Genomic DNA, 19,457 nt, shown 5'->3' with positions numbered 1-19,457 from the left:
CATCTCTTTTTTGTGGGAGGCCTAGTATCGATGCAGTGACTGAATAGCCTTTTTAAATTACACCATTAATCGTCCATGTCAGTTGAGATGTTCTCAAGTCTCTTGTTGTTTAAGGCTTTAAGGTCAGGTAAAATTCCTAGCGTATATCAGTAGTCACTTGTATCAAACACTGTCTCTGTTTTTAAAAGAATATCTGGCTGATCAGATTCTGTTAGCCTCCTAGGAGGAAATCGTCTTGAATAGGGAAGGCAACGAAACAGTGTTATCTCCAAGTAGAACTAGAAATTGGGGCAGTAGTCACCCCAGATCCTGGAGTTCTGAGACTGGGCAATATGTCAGGGAGGAAGAGTGGCTTCTTAATCTTTTGGTAAAAAATACTTAGAATAGAAATTCACATACAGTGAGCCCATAGCTCCCAGTATCACTAAAGAAAACCTGTGGCATTACTTCTCTCCCTTGGTCATATCCAACCTCCTATGAGGCTCCCTTGCTTCCTTCCAAGGCAAGTTTTTTTTTTTTTTTTTTTTTTTCTTTTTTTCTTGTGAGGAGATCAGCCCTGTGCTAACATCTGCCAATCTTCCTCTTTTTTTGCTGAGGAAGACTGGCCCTCGGCTAACATCCGTTCCCATCTTCCTCCACTTTATATGGGACGCCGCCACAGCATGGCTTGCCAAGCAGTGTGTCGGTGCGCGCCCGGGATCCAAACCGGCGGACCCCGGGCCGCCGCAGCGGAGCGCGCACACTTAACCGCTTGCACCACGGGGCCGGCCCCCAAGGCAAGTTTTTATACTCTCATTTATAACACAGACAAAGGATAGCATTGACATACACCCTGAATTTTAAAAGTAGCTTTCCTGAGGATGAGAATAGCTGTGACGTCAAAAAAGGAAAATAGTAACAAAAGGAAGAGAAGAAAATGGGTAAGGAATAAAGAAGGCTGGCTCGCTCCTCATTTGCTAGACAAGAGATCCACAGTGCCCTGACAAGACGGGGGAGGCAGAAGCATACACTCAGTATCAGGACAGAGTCGGAATATTGGAGGTTATGCACATAAGTAGGATTTCAGCCATCACCAGGTGCAGATGTTCAGATAAATCAGGTCCACCACGAAACCAAGGAGAAACACACCTCTGAAAGAGGTGGAGGCTACACCAGGACAAGGCCCTGGAAGCATCTTCCCTGTGAGGCTTTCTACCATCTTTAATGCTGAGAGACCCTGTCTGGTATTACCAGCTCCTCTGGTCTTAGAGTTTCCGCTTTTTTCTGTGTGGGCTTCATCTGAATGGGCTGGGGGTATTGCCAGAGGTCTAAATTTCCTGGGGATTAGGTTGTTACAGAGAAGTCCCTAAGGTATGAGGCCCCAGGGTGTTCGTCATGGGAACTTTCTCCTTCTGGGGCCCAGTCCCAAGGCCCTTGGTGTGCACACAGATTACCCTTGTAGTCCGTCTTGGCAGGCCTGCCCTCCTCCCATTCCCAGCATGTTTGTCCTCCGCGTCTCAGAGGGCAAGGCTCTCCCTGTGTGGGTGCGAAGCCTGTCAGCACCTGGGTGATGGACAGCACCATAGCCGTCCTATGACCAGAGGTTGCTCTTACCTTTCTTAGCCACTCCACTTATAAAAGGTTATTTTTGGTTTGGTTTGGTTTGTATATTTACCTGATTTCATGATAAAAGAGCTTCGTGATCGAATTTTTAAGCTAGATTCTAAGCAATTTTACATATTCTGGAAGAGACAAATAACAATCAGGGAAAGATGCAGACTGCAGACCGAAGGACAAGAAGGGTAGGATGCTGACTGTGTGTCTTGGGAGAACCGGTGTAAGATTCCCCGGAAGACCTGGCTCCTGGCCCTGCCTTGACACTCATTAGGCGAGTGACCCTCAAAGGCAAGTCATTTGGCTTCTCCAGGCCACCGTTTTCTCCACTTACATCTAAGAATTTCTGGCTAAGAAAACTTTTCTTCTCCTTTGACAAATAAGTCCTGTAGACAGAACCATTCCCACCTTTTTTTTTTTTTTCCATTCCCACATTTTTATGCAAGAACAAGCAGGTTAGTTCCTCTACTCGCTTGTAATTAAATCTTCAAATCTCCAAGTCATCTTTTTTCATACCTTAATTGTAGGAAAGATTAGACTGATTTGTTGAAAATTCTAAGTTATAAAACATTCCAAAAGAAACCTAGGCTTTCTGCTTAAAGTTCATAAGTATGGGAAATTGAGGCTCATTGATGGCTAAGGGTTTTCTGTGTCTATATCGTCTTGCTTTTGTTAAAATATACAACTCATTAGTGTCTCTTACATGGTTGGTTATTAAATATTTGTGGAGTTGCTGAACGAATAAGGATCTTCCCGGTGCTTTTAACACATAGATGTAGATCTTTGTTGAGAAGCACATGTATTGCTTATTCAAGTGTTTCTCAAGTGATTCTTCAGAATGCTTTTTTTACTTTCATTCTTCAAAGGGCAGTATACTTCCCTTGTTTATGCAGTTTATTTTCTTAGGAAACTTATTGTAGAGGTTTCTCGTTGTCCCCGTGTCCATGTGTCCATTCCCCTCTTCCTCCTTAGATAAAAAAATTTTAACTAGAGGTATGGCCTCCTGCAGTAAAGACTGCATTTCCCAGACTCCCCTGCAGGTAGGTGTGGCCGTGTGACTAAGTCCCAGCCTATGAAGGTTGCAGAAGCGATAGTGTTACTTTTCACATTATGCCATTTAGAGTTGTGCCCTCCCCTTCCCCTTTTCTCCCTTCCCACTGGTTGGAAGACTGTATGGACAAGGGCTACGCAATAGGTATTGAGGAGCAAAAAAATAAAAGGAACTTAGGTCCCTAGCAACTTTGTCGAGCCCAGTCCCCATACTACATGTAAAGTTAAATTTCAAGACACTCTTATTCCAAATTACCACAAATTCCCAGTGACATTTGGTTTATCATAAACTGCTTTGTCCCCTTTAATTCATTCTGGTTAGACTTATTTATGGAATCATTATGTCCTCTGAGGTATTGGAAGATATTTGGAAATATGCTGTATCCCTGAAATGTGGGAGAAGCCCTGACATTGAGCACCATGTCCACTCTGGCAGTGGCCCTAACCTCTCCTTGCTTTCTAACATATAGGCCTTAACACTTTGCATGCTCTCACCACATGCTCCTCTCTGGATTTTATCTCATACCTGAGGTGTTAACTCCATGCAGGTTTGCTATTTAACATAGAAGAGGATGAGATTCACTGGTACCTCTGTTGTTCAGGTCCATCAGGTTCATCAAGCATGTCATTATCCTTTTATACCTAGAGCCAGCTCTACTACATATCTATATATAGAGAGAGAAACAAAGATAGAGAGAAGCAGCTTTGCCTAGAGGGAAGAGAGAGGGTGGTAGAGCTTACAAGAGACTAAAATTTTCAAACAGCTGTGGTCTAGAGCAGCGGTTCTCAAAGCATGGTACCAGGACAGCAGCATCAGTAACCTGTGAATTTGTTGGAAATGCACATTCTCAGGCCCCAACCCAGCTCAACTAAATCAGCACCTCTGGAGGCGAGGTTCACAGTCTGTGCTTTAAAAAGCCCTCCAGCACGCTCACGTGAGAACCGCTGGTCTCCAGAGTTTGGAAAGCCTGCAAGTGGCATGGAGTTACAATGGCCATATTCTGGTGGGAGTCCTGGGTCCAGAAAAGCTTTGGCTGTAGGAAAAGGACCAGGTGGGGAATGAGATGAGGAAGCATTCTCTTCAGAGAGAGGAATTAAAATAAGCTGGGATTCGTGTGATGCTCCTGAGAAGGGTCTAAATAACTGTCCTCCTGTATTTGGTACCAGGAGCCGACCTGGCCTCCTGCTTGTGGTTCAGGCATATCATCGGCCAGCTGTGCAGAAGTGCCTTTGTATCACCTGTACAAACTGTGACTCTTAAATCACTGGTATTTTTGAAGAGGAAAAAGGTGCTATAAACCCATGCTGACTTTGATGAATAGGGAGAGCTCTTGAGCCGTCTACCTCTCAGCTCAGCAGGCTGAACCCCACGTCGCTTTGGAAGAGCGTTTTGAGCCAGGAGCCAAGCCCTTGAATGGCTATGAAGAAAAAAAAAAGTAGAATTTCCATGTAAGGGCTACCAAGAATATAAGTGCCTATTTAATAAATTATTTTTTGAAATGCCTTTTCCATTTTGGTAGTTGAAGTTTGAAAAATGTTTGGAGTACTATAATTATCATTTCTGGGAAAAAATACACACTGCAGTATTTTTGTTTTTGCTGCAGGTCAAGTTGTAGTTCAGGATGGAAAGTAAACACGTCCCTTTGCTCAGCTGCGACTCACGTATTTGTAGTCTCCACGTGCCCTTTCGGCGGTCGCGGTGGACGAGGGTTTACGCCATGGGTACACAAAGAAGACAAAGACAGCATAGAAACCGGGGCCCTCTCAGGGGCTCGGCCCAGGGCAAGGCTGATTAGGAAGTTGGTGCTGGAGCCGAAGGAGCGGAGCGGTCAGAGGGGTGGAGAGGCCTTCAGAGAAGGAGTCGTGGGAAGGGAATGAGGCTCTTCTGGGAGGTGCTGACCACCAGAGGTGGTCTGCAAGGACGAAGCACTTGCTCACCTGGGAGGGCCTTCCCCGTATAGGTATAGAGGTCATAGATGTTGGGAGGCCTTTGTTTGTTTGGGGAGGCAGTCATTACCATTATATGCCATCTCATCAGTTTGATAACTGTGTAAGCAGGGCCCATCAACACATCTTGAATGCAGACATAGCTGGGGAAGATATCCAGGGAAAACTACCTGTAGAAGGCAGCTTCCTTCCTTCTCTCCAGACAGAGCCAAGACTGTTCTCTCAAAAAGTAGCCTTTTTTTAGAGGAATTAATAAAGAAAGTAATGGAAGCTAGTGGAGAAATAGCACTTGGGTATAACTTTTGGCATACTAAGATGACTGTGTGTGTGGAGCATGCTAAGATACGTCTATGTGTGAGGATATGTATCATGTATGTGGGTGTGTTTCATAATCAGCCTCACCGTTATCAACTGCAGCAAACATTTAATGGTCACTTCTGTGTTCCAGGCGTCATGTTGGGCATTAGGTTTAAAACAGAGAGGGAGAAGTGAGCCACATAAGGTCCTAAGAGTGCCCTGTATGTGTGTATGTGTGTGTGTATGTATATATGCATACATATATATATAAAATATATGCAATATTCTTTTATATTTATATATTATATAAATATTACATATTGGTGTAGCATAAAAGAGTGTGTATATTCTTTTAATCTCCAACACAATCTTATAGAATAAGTATTTGTATGCCCTGTTTTAATACATGAGTATACTGAGTTCTGTCAGACTCAAAGCCTAGACTCTTTCTAGTGATTAATGATGATGATGATGAGAGCTACTATCTGTGGGCACGGAGATGTGTCAGGTGTAGGGCTACTTGTACAATATATATTCGTCTCTTAAAAATTATAACAACCCTGAGGAAACTGTGACCCAGAGAGGTCAAGAAACTTTGCCTGAAATCACACAGCTAGTTGTAAAAGAGCCGAGATTTGAACATAGTTCTTTCTGGCTCTCAAACCTTTGTAGTAAACCAGTAGCTATACTGACTCCCGTAGAAGAAAGCTAAAAAGTCACCTCTGTTAAATGACAAGTAAGAGGTACAAACAAGTAGTTTATATTCAGTAAAATAGAAATAAAAAAGAAGAGAGGAAGAGAAAGAAAAAATTAATGGCCAAAATATTTTTTCAAAAATCTACTTCTGTATTTTTGGTCACTTGTTGGTTTTTTTCAGATTGTGCAAACCCTCCTGAGAACTCTCAGTTGAACAGTTATGTAGCCTGCTGCTCTTTATTCGCAGCCACTGTCCTCAGCAAAGACAGAAGAGCAGCCAAGTTCTGGAACACTCTCTACCTGTCCTTTCTTCATGCTGTTCAGTTCCCTCTCTTTATTCTTGCTTGTCATTTTAGTTGCATAAGTATAGTCACTTTCAGGAACTTCCTCTGAAGATCTCAGATCAGCACATAATGTTCTTTGGAGTCCTTCTGAAGACTTTTGAAATCCATGTAACACCTCTGGGACTCAGGAATTTATTGACAGTGTTACTGACAATATCGTTGGTTTACTGTTCCTTGCTTTTTAAAATCACATAAGGTCATGCTTTCTACTCTACTGCTAAAACTCGACAGGGTTAACAACTACTGCAGTTGTAAAAGAAGAGGACTGGCTCTCCTTTAATTTAGTAATCATTGGCTGCTCTTCCTTAAAACATCAACAAGTGCCAGCCCCTCGTTTTACAGATGAGGGCCACTGGACCTTCGTTCTCACCTCTGTAAAATCTGATGTTTTATCATAGTTTTTCAAATCCATATCGTGGTTACACAAAGGAAGAGCCAAGTTGCAGCATCCCTTCCTCAGTGGAGGAAAACTTGAAGTGTGGAAAGCGACCCGCCCGGAGTCACAGAATCGCTCGGTAAAATAGAGGCTTTGTTTGTGTTCTATAATGGATGCTGCCTTCCGCTGAAACACCACCCTGGGGAGTTCTTCATTTCTAATGTTTATGCCTCTATGACATTTTCAAGCTGTTATGAAGATTCCTCTTAAGATGTTGCTGAACTGACTATACACATTTAGTTCATTTAAGTTTTCCTCATTAGTCATTTGCCCCATTCTCTAATAATTTTCATCCCTTTTCTGTGGGCTTGTGTTTATGGCAAAAGGGGACAAGAAGGGTATAGTTTCTTAGGTAAAATTAATCTTTTTGAAACTAGTCTTTGGTTCTTTGTACATTTATCTGAACTATCCATAGGCCTTATTTTATTGCCAGATTTTAAAAAATAAATTCATTGTTACATTTTGAAATTTTGTTACTGTGTATGAATATATAAATGTAATTATTTGAATGGCAAATCCCTCTGGGAGTAAATTGAATACATGTTCCTCGTGTGAATTAACAGACAATGAAATAAAATGTCTCTGGACTCAAAATTCTAATAAACTTTCATAAATTGTGATTTAAAATTCAATAGGATGTGTTCAAGGCCACGTTTGGGATCTGGCTCTCCCACTTCCTACTCCCTCTACCCTGCCACCTACCACCTACCACCAGAGGCAGATCCTGTAAATTCCTCTCAGGTCTGTTCACTCCTCCCAGGAAGCTCTGACCTCTTCCAAGAAGATTCCAGAGAATTCATTGATTGAGATTTTCTAAGAATTAAAGGAGCTTTGAATCTCGTGGGAGTGTGGAGGATTGACAGGAAAGGGGTGCCTAGAACAGTGGGTCAACCTTGACTGCACATTGGAGTCACCTTGGGGGACTTGAAAAACCACTGATAGTGGGGTCCCATTTCCAGTAATTCCAATTTAATAGGTCTGGAGTGTACTCTCAGCTTCTGGATTTTTAAAGTACCCCAGGGGATTCTAATGTGCTGCCAGGATTGAGAATTATTATTCTAGCACTGTGGTTCTCAAATAGCGTGCATGAGAATCACCAGGAGGGCTTGTTCAAACACAGATTACTGGGCCCCACCCCAGAATTTCTGACTCTGTAGGTCTGATGGGGCCTTAGAATTTGCATTTCTAGCAAGTTCCCAGGAAATGGCTGATGCACTGGTCCATGGACCACTATTTGAGAACCACTGCTCTGGAGCAGTTTGTCTCAAACTTGATGGTATATCTGAATCACCTGGGAATCTTGCTAAAATGCAGATTCTGTTTCAGTATGCCTGGCACGGGGCTCTAAGTCTCTGCAGCTCTAACAAAATCCCAGGTGATGCTGCTGCTGCTGGTTCAGGGGCCAGACTTTGAGTAGCAAAGCTCTAATCTGAAGCATCATTTTCAACCTGATTCAGTAACATCCTGCATAGGAAAGATGTGTGATCTGGGAAATTCCTAGAGGTACGGTGGGGCTCAGCATACAGCCTGGACCACTTGGTGGCAGGCAGAGATCTGGAGGGCTCAGTGCTTCTTTGGCATTTGGCCAGCTGCCGTTTGCCAGGATGTTTGAACATGCCCTTGGCGAAGCTCTGTTGTCAGTAGGGAGCTTCATTGTAAAGGTTCCCAGTTTGCTTGGAGGAGTAATGCAGTAGTTCTCAGCCCTAATCACTCAATAGAATCACCCAGAGAGCTATTGAAACAAATATTAATTCCCAGGCTTCTCCCCCAGAAATTCTGATTTAATTGATTTGAGGTGAGATCCAGACAGTGGTTTTCTTAAAAGCTTTGTAAGTGATTCTAATGTGTAGCCAGGGTTGCGAACCACTGAGTTCAAGAATCACGTGTTGCAGTCTTACAGACTGTTTAATTACTTTTCTTTATATTTGGCTAATTTGTATGTCACTGTGATGCAAACTAAGTTCATTAGGTATTTGGAAACAATTTAATATGACATCTTTAACAAACCACCAAGAAAAGGCTCTATGTAGACTCTATCACTACGAAGTCCTAAAATCCAAACTAAAAGAAAGTGCTGGGAAAGTACAGCTGGTGTTTGTGAACAAGCTGAAATATGAAATATTTCTGGGACTGTATCAACAAGCCTGATTTTTTCCCCTCGGGGTTAAGATGGTGCAGAACAAGTCTTCACCGCGAAGCTTGCCAAAAAAGGTTATGATAAAATCATGGAATGTGAATGAAAAGAATTCACAGTGTAACTTTAAAGGAGTCAGTCTCTAAATTTAAAAATGTAGGGATGACATCTGTCTTGCATTTGTAATAGAAGTTTTCAGAACAAAATAATGCTGAATACAAGGAAGCCCCTCCTTTTATCGCGTGATGTCTGTAAGGCCGCAGAGCAAATGAGATATGGGAGCTGGCCAACCAGAAAGTGATGAGCACACACCCAAGACCCCGAGCCTCTTTATCTTTGCAAATTAATCTTGTATTCTACGTTTGAGCTTAAATGTAGCCATTGACTGAACATAAAAATACCAGGAGAGCTGAGAAGTTCCTTTTGCTTTCAGCATTATGAACTAGTGGGAAGATTATGGGCTTTGGAGGCTCTGCCACCTTGTGTGTGACCTTGGCCCGTGTCTTAGTCTCCCTGTACCTGTCTCCTCATCTGTCAAGTAGAGAGGAAGATGTCATCTCTGTTTCACATGGGAGTGGGAAGGTGTATGAGAAGGAGGAGAGGCATGGTGCCTCACACATAGAAGGTGCCCAGTTAGTGGAGATGGCTTTCATTTCTCGAGCATGATCATGAGAATTGGATCCTTAATAAGAAACATTAGCCGTCAAAATATTTTTCTTGTAAGTCTTTATTGGTATTTTCTACCTGTGAATTAATACTAGTTTAGGTTTCTTAACACCGTGAGGTATATTTTTCTACTTAGAGGGTAGGCTCGCTCTTGCCTTAGTGTCTTTATTCTTGCTGTTCTGTGCATTTGGGACACTCTTGCCCTGCTGTTTGCATGCCTTCTCCTTTCTTTCATGCAGGTCTCTATGCAGGTGCCATGTTTTCAGAGAGACCTGCCCTCACCCACCTGACGAATGCAGTGCACCTGCATCACCGATTCTGCTTCAAAGCATTTATCACCACCTGGCTTCAGGCTGGGTATCTCTTTGTTTCTTGTCTGTCTCTTCTGGAATTGTAAATCCAAGAAGGCAAGGACTTTGTTTTATTCCCTGCTCTAAGCCTTGTGCCTAGCACACCTGGCACATGGAAGTCGTTCAGTAAATACTTGTTGAATGAAGAGTGAAAGGGGGATTGGAAAGGAGTTCATAGATTGCACCTCAGTGGGTCCCATGAGGAGATTTGTCTCCCAGGACCACCAAGTGCCACGGGCCCGTGTGATACCCTAGGCTGATGCCATAGCTACTCTGGGTCTTCAGATTATAAGGGACACCAGAGTGAGCTGTGGGGCAAGAGAAATATCCCAGACTCTTTCCCTTTTTACTCTGGGTTCCACCTACTCAACTCTGTGATATCAAATCTGATCCAAATTTGGGATTCCGTGAATTATCTCTGTAGTTAGAACTCCCAAGGATTGTCTCAGAATGATCATGTGCACAAGGATGATCATTTAAAATCATGCACATGTGAGAGAGAATAGGGATCGATTTCAGGAAAGGACAGAGTACCCAGCGGCATCAACTTTGTAGTTGACTATCTAAATTTTACTAGTCCATTTTATGCGGCCTGTTTTCCATTAACAAATGTACAGCGTATCTGTTGTTATTTTTAGGTAACCATTTTAAGAGATTTTGAAAGAGGAGGAGGGCTTCAGTGCCAGATGCATGGGACTCTACAAAAAGTAAATAGAAGTATTGAGAATCTGACTATGTAATTTTTCTCTTCTCTTTTTTTCTCTTCCATCTAGTAGTTTTTCATTTGCCTTTGGTTTTATTTAAATCTATGTTTAAGCAGAAAACTCTTAAATGCATTTGGTACTTGTAGATCGTGATTGTACTTTCCCTGTTGACATACGGACGTGGAAAAAAGGTCTACAACTGGCCAAGATAAGTCACGGAGGTTAAAGTGGCTAGGATTGATAAAAAACTTTCTATTATTGTTATAAGATCACCTTAATAATGGGTGACCCTGTCAATATTTTAGGAGCTAACCTCTCAAAGGAAGGTTATTAATATGATGAAACCAGCTTCTTTTCCCTTAATTACCTCTGTTGAAAGTGATACTGTCACTTTAGTCTTTCTATATCTGGTGCAGTTTTTGTTGTTGTTGTTTTTTGTTTTTTTTTTTAAGATGCCAATTGCAAAGTGTTGCCAGGGCAACCAGACTGAAAAGCTTGTTGATTAACTTAAGTATTATATATAGATTTGTTAGACACCATAGGGAAAGAGTTGAGAGAGGCTTCTTTTCAAATGGATAAAATTAAACATTCAGAGGCAATGTTAGAAAAGCCTTCTAAATGATGGAAAATACATGATGTGGCTGTAGTTTTCTCCTTATTTTCTCCATGGAAGAGAGATGGATTAGAGACATAGGTGAATAAATGAAATCTAATGGAAGAATGATCTAGAAACAGGCTGAGAAAGAAGGTATCAGAAAAACAATTCCTGATGCTATGGTAACTGTAGTTGGGGTTAGGTGACAGGCTGATGACTCGTTGGGGGAAGGGAAGGATGCTGGGTGAATAAGAGTTCTAGATAATCTATTGAAAGGTGAATAGAGGGTTGAAAGAAGAGAAGAATAAAGCCAAGAAATTTAACAACTGCGAAAAAAAATAAGAAAGATTTAGACCTTAGAAATCAAAGTTCTTTGAAAGCATCATTTTACAATTTGCAAAGTCAGTATAACAGACTTGAATCTTATGCCTACTAGTCATAAAGTAACAACATAGCCTTGAAAATTGAAGTAAAAGCTGTTAGAAATATGAGAAGTTACTGGTTCATAGTGGGAGATTTTTATAGATCCTTTTTTGAAATCAGATGAAAAATGTAAGATATAGGTGATCTGAATGTCATAATTAAAAAGCTTGATTTAGTAGATTTTCAAGTTTGTATCCAATAAACAGAGAATACAGGTTCTTTTCAGATACCCATGTATTTTAAAGTTGGCCAGAGGCCACATACACACATGTATACCAAAAAAACAGAAACAAAAACTCAAGAAATTAACAGTAGAAAATTGTATAGCCTACATTCTCTGGGCAACAAGGTAATAAAACTATAAGTTAAACTAAAAAGGAAAGCCAAAAAAATCTACCTGTGCAGAAATTCAGTAGCATTCTTCTTAAAAGTCTTTCAAGAGGAAATCAAAGTTGAATTATAGATTATTTAGAAATGAGTTACATTGAGAGCAATACATATCAAAAATTAAAATATAACCAAAGCAATATATTTGGCTAAAGTATCAAAATCATAGTTAATTTTTTTTATTTCTAAGAAAATAAAAGAGAAGTAGAAGTGAACTACGCATTAATCTTAAAACTCCAGAGAAAAACCAATGAAATAACCTGCAAGACAAACAAGGAAGAAATTCAAAAACTCAAAAGAACCGATGAACACGTAAACTACAAAAAAGAAAGCTTGGTCAAGAAAGCCTGACATGACTTTGAAAATCTAGTGAATTAGATGCTTTTTACTAAAAATATGTTAATATGATTCTAAAAGAAGTAGGACCCCTGGATAATAACTGAAGAAGAAATCGGGCCTTTTCCCCTTTAAAAAAATATACTGTGTTCAGATAGTTTCACAGGTGAGTTGTATGAAAACATCAAAGAATAAATAATTCCTGTGTTATTTAAACAGTTTTACAGCCGAGAAAAAGGGAGAATGCTAAACAGCTCATTGAAAAAGTTACTGTAACTGAACCTAAGACTGATGAGGCTAGCACACACACAAAAGAGAGGTACAGACTAATATTACTCAAGCTTATAAATTTAAAAATCTTAAAATCCAATAGGATCTTTAAAAACAGTAATTTTTCTGAGAAAACAAGGATGATTTAAAATCTAATTGGTTATATTAATGAATTAAAGGAAAAGCCGATGTGATCATCTTGAGAAAAGTTGGAAAAGCATTTAATAAAATTTAACCCTCATTTTTAACCTTCTTAAATCCCTTCTCGCTCTGATTCACGTATGGGTCAGACGGTGTCTGTGGCAGCCTACCTCATCCCACTTGTGTTACTAAGGCAGTTCTTAAGTAAAGAAATCTCTCAAGGCTTGGACTGCCAAACACACATCCACAGGTGACAATGTTGCAACTGTTAAAAGAAACATAAAGAGCAGAATAACTAAGGAGATCTAATATGTTGGATTTTAATGGAAACATGTTTTGTTGAAGCGTATATTTGAAAAGTCTGATTATACATACCAAATATTTTACAGAATAAGAATGTGTTGGAATGTGAAACAGAATAAGTTAATTACAGCACATTCACAAGAGTAGGAATTAAATGCTATTTGCAACAGAGATTTTATTAATTATGAGACAATATGCTTGTGTTTGCCAGATAAGCTGTCTGCTGAATGTACTTGACAAACTCCATCGCCGTCAGTCCCCGTACAGTCAAGATGCGCTTTCTCCTTCTCGGCTGTTTGATTTGTTCTGCCCACGTTAGTGGGGATCTGAGAGTGGGGAATTCCTCATTACGTAATCATGTTATCTTCTCAGGGCAGTTCCTTGAAACTGTAATATGAAAATAGGATACGTGGGTCCTTTCCCTCTTCCGCTGCAGCCACACTGGCCTCCCTGCTGGGGCGCCAGGAGTGCATTCCCCGTTCCCTCTGCTGGGAAGTTCTTCTCTCAGATATCTCCATGGCCCACCCCCTTACTCCTTGAAGACTTTGTTCAAACGTCAGCTTCTCAATGATGCCTATTCTGACCAAAATGTAACAGCCCCCACCCTTCCCCCTATTCTTTCATGCACTCCAGTTCCCCCTTGCTCTGTTCTGTTTTTCCCCATAACACTTACCACCCTCTGCTACTATGTAGTTTGCTTGTTAATAATGTTTACTGTTTATGTCACGCTCCACTGCATTGTAAACTATGTGAGGGCAGGGATCTGTTGGTTCTCTTTATGGTGTAAGCCAAGCTGCTGCAACAGCAGATGCTCAATAAGTATTTTTGAGTGTGTTTGCTAGTGCTATGAATATGAAGGCTCTCCTCTACTGTGTATGGATTAGACAAGAAGTAGTTAGACATGAAAGATGGACAGTGAAATGAAAGGTACAGCGATCAAGGTAGAAAATGACCTGAGGAACAGGCTTGGTTTTGGAAATAGATCTACTTTTATAGTATCAAGAGCTAAGTGAACTGGATGGAAGTGAGGAGGCCTGGATTCTTCCTTAATTTTACCGCGGACCTTAGGCAGATTACTTGAACTCTTGGGCCTCAGGTTCTTGATCTACAAAATGCGAAGACTAAACCAGGTGACCTCTGGGTCTAACTCTGCTTTGTGATTCTGTATTTGGATTTTACGTCAGGAAAGACAGAGCTTATGGAAATTTACCCCAATACTACAAGGCGTCATTTTCACCCAGTGTTTTCTTAACTCCCCCCCAAAGGTCATAGGGCTGCAATGGTGTACTTTTGGTTTATTTCTGGCTTTTCCTCAAGGACCTTATGTTGCTGTAGGTTTCTTAAAAGTTTAAACCAAGAAACTAAGCTATGGACTGGGGCTCCAAGAGCTGGGGTTTTGCTACCCAGTCCTCGAGTCTTCGGGTGTTACCCATCTTGATTTATTTTTCCTGTCTCTATAATTGAGGGGCAGCAATAGGTCAGCACATAATACTGGAGAAAGGGGAATCGGGTGCATTTGATGGATCTCTGCTAGGGACAGAAACATACCAGATGTCATTTAGGGAAATTACATAGGAATTCGGCTCATTATGCATCTGGCTAAGCTGCCACATCATAGATAATCTTAATAAGTTCATCTCAAAATTCAGGCGTGGAGGTCGAGTTCTTCCATGTTGATTATCATACACCTGTTTCTAGTCCCTGACCTAGCCAAGATTTGTTTGTGAGTCCATTTTGGTGTTTAAACTTACACTATTTTCAAAGAACAGCCCTTAAAATTCTTTTTAAATTCAAAGGTCTTTCAGTTAGTTAGTGATGAAGTCCAGTTTTCAGATTCTCCACGTCATGTGGGCATCTTACCTCACCTTTCTTGAGTTTGGTCAACGCACTGGAATTGATTGTTCGGAACAAGTGAGTGGGAAGGTGGAGAAGAAGGCAACTCCAGGCTCACATTTTGGTGTCATGAGCGGATCTTGGGAGAGGTTTTCATGGTTGGCTAAGCTTAGTTTGAGGGTTTTCACCGGATTTCTTTCTGTCCCGTCCTCTTTGGTTAGTAAATAGATCATCAGGACTGTCTGTGCTTCCCATGAAAGCACCCCACACTGCCCCTGGGCATGAGCTAAATTCTTTCTCTCCCATTTAGAAGAGAAGCCAGATTGCTCCAAGGCCCGCTGTGAAGTCCAGTTCTCTCCACGTTGTCCTGAAGATTCCGTTCTGATCGAGGGCTATGCTCCTCCCGGGGAGTGCTGCCCCTTACCCAGCCGCTGCGTGTGCGACCCTGCGGGCTGTCTGCGCAAAGTCTGCCAGCCGGGATACCTGAACATACTAGTGTCAAAAGCCTCAGGGAAGCCGGGAGAGTGCTGTGACCTCTATGAGTGCAAACCAGGTATGCACAAGTGTTGTCTCAGCAGCCTCACTTCTTTGCATCCGAGGGGAGCAGGGCCTCCGCAGCCACCCGAGCCTCTCCCTCCACGTGAAGATGGGCATCCTTGTCAGTACAATGCGAGCCTGCCACTTTGGGCAAATGGCAGCCTGACTTCTGGCCTTCTAGTCAGAGAACCAGAGTGACAATCCCCTGGTACATACATGCCTTCAGGGAGGGACCGTGTCTTTTTCTTTTTTCTGTTTTTTTCCTTCAGACTATGCTTGATGTGGGAGGTGTGGTTAAAATTGATGGCACTGTGACTACCTGCTTTGTTCCCCAGAGAAGGTCATAGCCCTCATTTGCAGATATATCTGTCACTTTAAAGGATTAGATTTTAAAAACTTATCATACATAAAACAGAATGTTATTTTTAGATAAATATATGCATCAAAATGCCAGACATTTTATAATGAAATACTCAGCCCCAATCTTTCTCCTTGCCGGTTCCCCATCATCCGTCCATTGACTTTATAGCACGTGCTAAGTCATCCTTGACTGTTGACTCACCTTCTTTGCCGCATTTGATTAGTTGTCACGTCCTGGCTGTTTCTTGCTTTACGTAATTTCTAACATCCTTGCTCTTGTGGCAGCAGTTCTAGTATGGTCTGTGAACAGATCTGGACTATAGTGATTTCCTCTTTGCAAGTTTCTAACCATTGGTCAGATTTTTGTTTTAACTGCTAGATAAATGCTTCAAGCAAAACACATCCCTTGTCCATCTCTTGAACTGTTCTATCAGAAGTGCCTCTGGCTGACTGTCACCATCCACGTAATCACTGTTGGTTTAACTCTCTGTCTTTCTCCGCACCTTCATCTTAACTCTTAAATGTCTTGTTCCCGCTTTCCTTGCACAGAAGATTTGGGACAGATTGCGGTTCTCTAACGTTGATTGAAATAAAATGCCAGTGCGAGGACAGGGTTTCTGGGAAGCAAGGAAACTACAGAAATTTGTCAAGAGCCAGTGTTTCATTTTGGGGCTCAAAATGCCAGTAGATGTCACAGTAAATGGTGCCTCTCTTTGCCCCTTTCAGTCTTCAGCGTGGACTGCAGCACTGTGGAGTGCCCCTCCGTTCAGCAGGCCGTCTGCCCCCTGGATAGCTACGAAACTCAAGTCAGACTCACAGCGGATGGTTGCTGTACCCTGCCAACAAGGTCGGTTTGTCATCAGTTTATCAAGTTTTCTCCTCTGTCTTGTGTGTTAGCATCATTGAAGGCACAGTTTTAAGCATGCAGTTCATTTCCCCCAGGTATTAGGGAAAGCTAGTATTCTCCTGTTTCTGTGGAGAAATCACTGAACTGTTACTATGACCTGTAACTATGTATCATTCCTCAGATCAGAGCCAGGTGTCACCAGGTTAAGTCACTAATCCTTACTGATTCTTCACATCGGGGTGCCTGTGCACTTTTGCAGTCGGGGAACTGTACTGGCAAATATGCCCCTCAGTATGTAGCCAGGGAGGCAGCAAGGAATCGATCCATAGTAGGCATGTTCATCGGATCCTCTGCAGTGAATCTCATGGGTGCTTAACCATTGTGTCCAGTGGGATGAAACACTGCATATGTCATAGAATTGCTCCCCAGGGATCCTTGACATGGCAGTCACACATCTACCCAGACCTATTACTTGCTGAGGCAAAGAGGAGGCATCTAAATTCTTATAATGCTTTCTGGAGTAACAAACACATCTGTCTTTGTCTTGATGGGGAAGAAAGCTGCTGTCATTTTAGCCATAGTAGCAGGGTGTCCACTAGCCCTACAGGACCAGGCTTCCTCCAGAAGGTGAGGGTCTCTGGGTCCTGTCCTTGACAGTCCTTAGAGCATCACCATAGAGATGGCCCTGAGGGCTTTGCTTGGGAATGTGGGGTTTACATTCTGTTTCCCCCACTGAGATGCCCTCCCCTCTTCCCTGCCTTGACCTCTCCTCCACCTTACCCAGGCCACTAAACCATCGTTGTGACTAAGTCATCTCATTTCTTTCAACTTTTGCTCTACGTTTAATATCCAGAGTTAAAAGGGTGCCTCATTTAACTCCATTCCTAACCTCTCTCTCCAGTGAGAGAGGTCCCAGCCCCAGTGCCGGGCACTTAGCATCTAGGTTTGTTGCATGAGTGTTTGTGATTATATGAATGCCTTGGTAAAACAGGAATATATATGGCCCATATTAAGGTAAGTACCAGTTATTTGGCCGTAAGTGGAGTAGACAGCCAGAGTTTGTTCTGAGGATTACTTTTTCTTCTTTCTTCTCTTAAAATACATTAGTTCTTTGTCATCTCGTAACCTTTATTCTGTCAGAAACCTTAGGATTCTCTTAGACATATTTCACATGCTTGCCCTAGCCTTTATACTGTATTGTAAAATAGATACTAAGATTTTTGTGAAGATACCATACTAACAGTGGTGCAGCACCCTCTTATGATGTTACGATATGATACTTTATGTGAAGGTGCTCGCAAAGGGGTGAAGTATTGTGCAAACATCCGGTATTACTAAGCAGTAGAGGAGGAAAATGGAGAGTTACTAACAGTAACAGATGTCCCTTCAAGGTCTTCATGAAAAGGAAGGTGGCACATTATATTAGAGAACCTAATTAATCAGAACTCAGCCAGTTGTTAATTAACAAGTCCTTCAGTGAGGAAAAGGGACAATTCTTAATTCACTATTGTAAACATAGTGTGGCACCATCTGCATGTAGGAGGCACGGGACGCTGTTATTTTCAGTCACTCTAGGGGGTCAAAATGGGTAGAAGCTACAGGAGGACATATTTAATCTCAGTTTCAGGAAAAAAATTTCTCACGACTAATGATGTACAGTAATGCATCGGGCTGCTTCCTGAGATAGACTGAGCTCCCTAGAGCTGGATAGATTCCTTCCCGTCTGGATGGCCACCTGCCAGTAGTGCTTAGAAACAGTGTTACATTGGAAGGGAGGTTCAACTAGATGCCTTCCATTGTATCTCCAAGCTTCCATGTATCTTGTAAACGTAAACCTTAGGGTGGTTATTATTGTGTTGACATAATTTTGACCTTGGCATTCAAAACCAAGTGGTCAGTTAAATGTGCCTCTAATGAAGACATTGAAATCATGGAGAAGGAAGTCATTCAGAATCCCACTGTAAATTATTTGCGGGGAAGGGATAAGTTCTCACAGCTCTTTAGCTTCCTGTAGTTCAGACAGTCAGTGACCCGTACTCACCCCCTGCCCCTTCTCCATGTGCATCCTGTGTTCCCACCTGAAAAGCCCATCCCCATGCTCTCCATGCTCTGTGCCTTTGCATTTGAACTTGACTCTTCCCGGATTGCCTTCCCCTTCTACAACTTCTGCCCCTCGTTCAGGACTGCACTTCCTTCTCTTTGTAGTGTTTTCAGTCTTCGGCCCGTGAGGATGACTTAGGTGTTGCTCCTCTGCTCCCTTGTGTTTTAATTCCCCATATCTCTCTTTATCATAGCACTTTTCATAATACATTGAAATCATTGATTTTTTTTTTTTTTTTTTTTTTTTTTTGGTCAGTCTCTCCTACTCAACTGTGATTCTCAAGAGAGGGGAGTATTTTGTAGCCTGTACTACCTAGAATAGGACTTAATGTAATATGTCAACCATTTATGAATGAGTGAATGAATGAACAGGCCCACTCTTAGCCATGATGACTTATATGTTGAAGAAAAGAAAAAGAATGAATATTTTTAGTTTCTTGTTGTCTCCCTGCTATTGGGTGGTAATATTTCTCCTTGTCTCACTTTAAAACCCTTGCAGTTTTTCCCCAGGCCCCTTCTTTATGGCCCAGTTCTCAGTACTGCAGAAACCCTCCATTCCAAGCACTGCTCACTTCTCAAAGCATGAGATGCCTTTATCTCTCCCTTCCACCTTTTCTAATATTGTTTATCCTGCAGGACTCCAATTAAATTCCGCTTTATCCCCAGGGTCTTCATGCTTCAACCAAAACTCATCCCACTCCCTAGAAATTCCCAACATGTCCTTTTCCATGTTGCCAATTAATTATATACTTCCTTGCATTGTTATTTAACAGTTACACACATAAAATCTTGTCTGACCAACTAAAGGACGTTTGTAGAAGGATTGTGTCTTCTTTCTTTTCTGTGTATGCATTAATACTGAATGAATTGGTAAATGTAGAATATGCTCAGACTATAGCTTAACCTAGTTTAGCATATTAAGTGGGTTCCCACTTATTAAGGAGGATGATAGGCAGGTCACACTTGGACAAGAGAATGAAAACCCAAACAATCATGTGAAAATGGAAATAAAAAGAGGAGAGCCTACTATGTAGTAATAGTAATATTTTAAGAGAAAAAAACTACAGAACTTTATTCTTGTGTGTGATCCATGTCAAAGGTTCTCTCT

General features: G+C 41.7%; 1 protein-coding gene across 7 annotated transcripts in view; it reads left to right on the top strand.

The window, feature by feature from the left end:
* Positions 1-19,457, top strand: part of CRIM1 (cysteine rich transmembrane BMP regulator 1) — a 191,372-nt gene that overhangs the window by 69,845 nt on the left and 102,070 nt on the right. For 6 of the 7 annotated variants that reach the window (XM_087436907.1, XM_004418148.3, XM_087436902.1 and 3 more), the window contains 2 exons: positions 14,816-15,058; positions 16,129-16,249. In XM_087436907.1, coding sequence (XP_087293033.1) covers positions 14,816-15,058; positions 16,129-16,249 — 364 coding nt within the window. The remainder of the gene's footprint in view (positions 1-14,815; positions 15,059-16,128; positions 16,250-19,457) is intronic. The other variant, XM_087436906.1, reaches the window with a different exon arrangement.

The sequence above is a fragment of the Ceratotherium simum genome, chromosome 11 (genome assembly GCF_057802395.1).
Source record: "Ceratotherium simum simum isolate JZ-2026a chromosome 11, ASM5780239v1, whole genome shotgun sequence".
Lineage (NCBI taxonomy): Eukaryota > Metazoa > Chordata > Mammalia > Perissodactyla > Rhinocerotidae > Ceratotherium > Ceratotherium simum.
The sequence above is the reverse complement of the archived record's forward strand: the minus strand, read 5'-3'. Positions and strand labels throughout refer to the sequence as shown.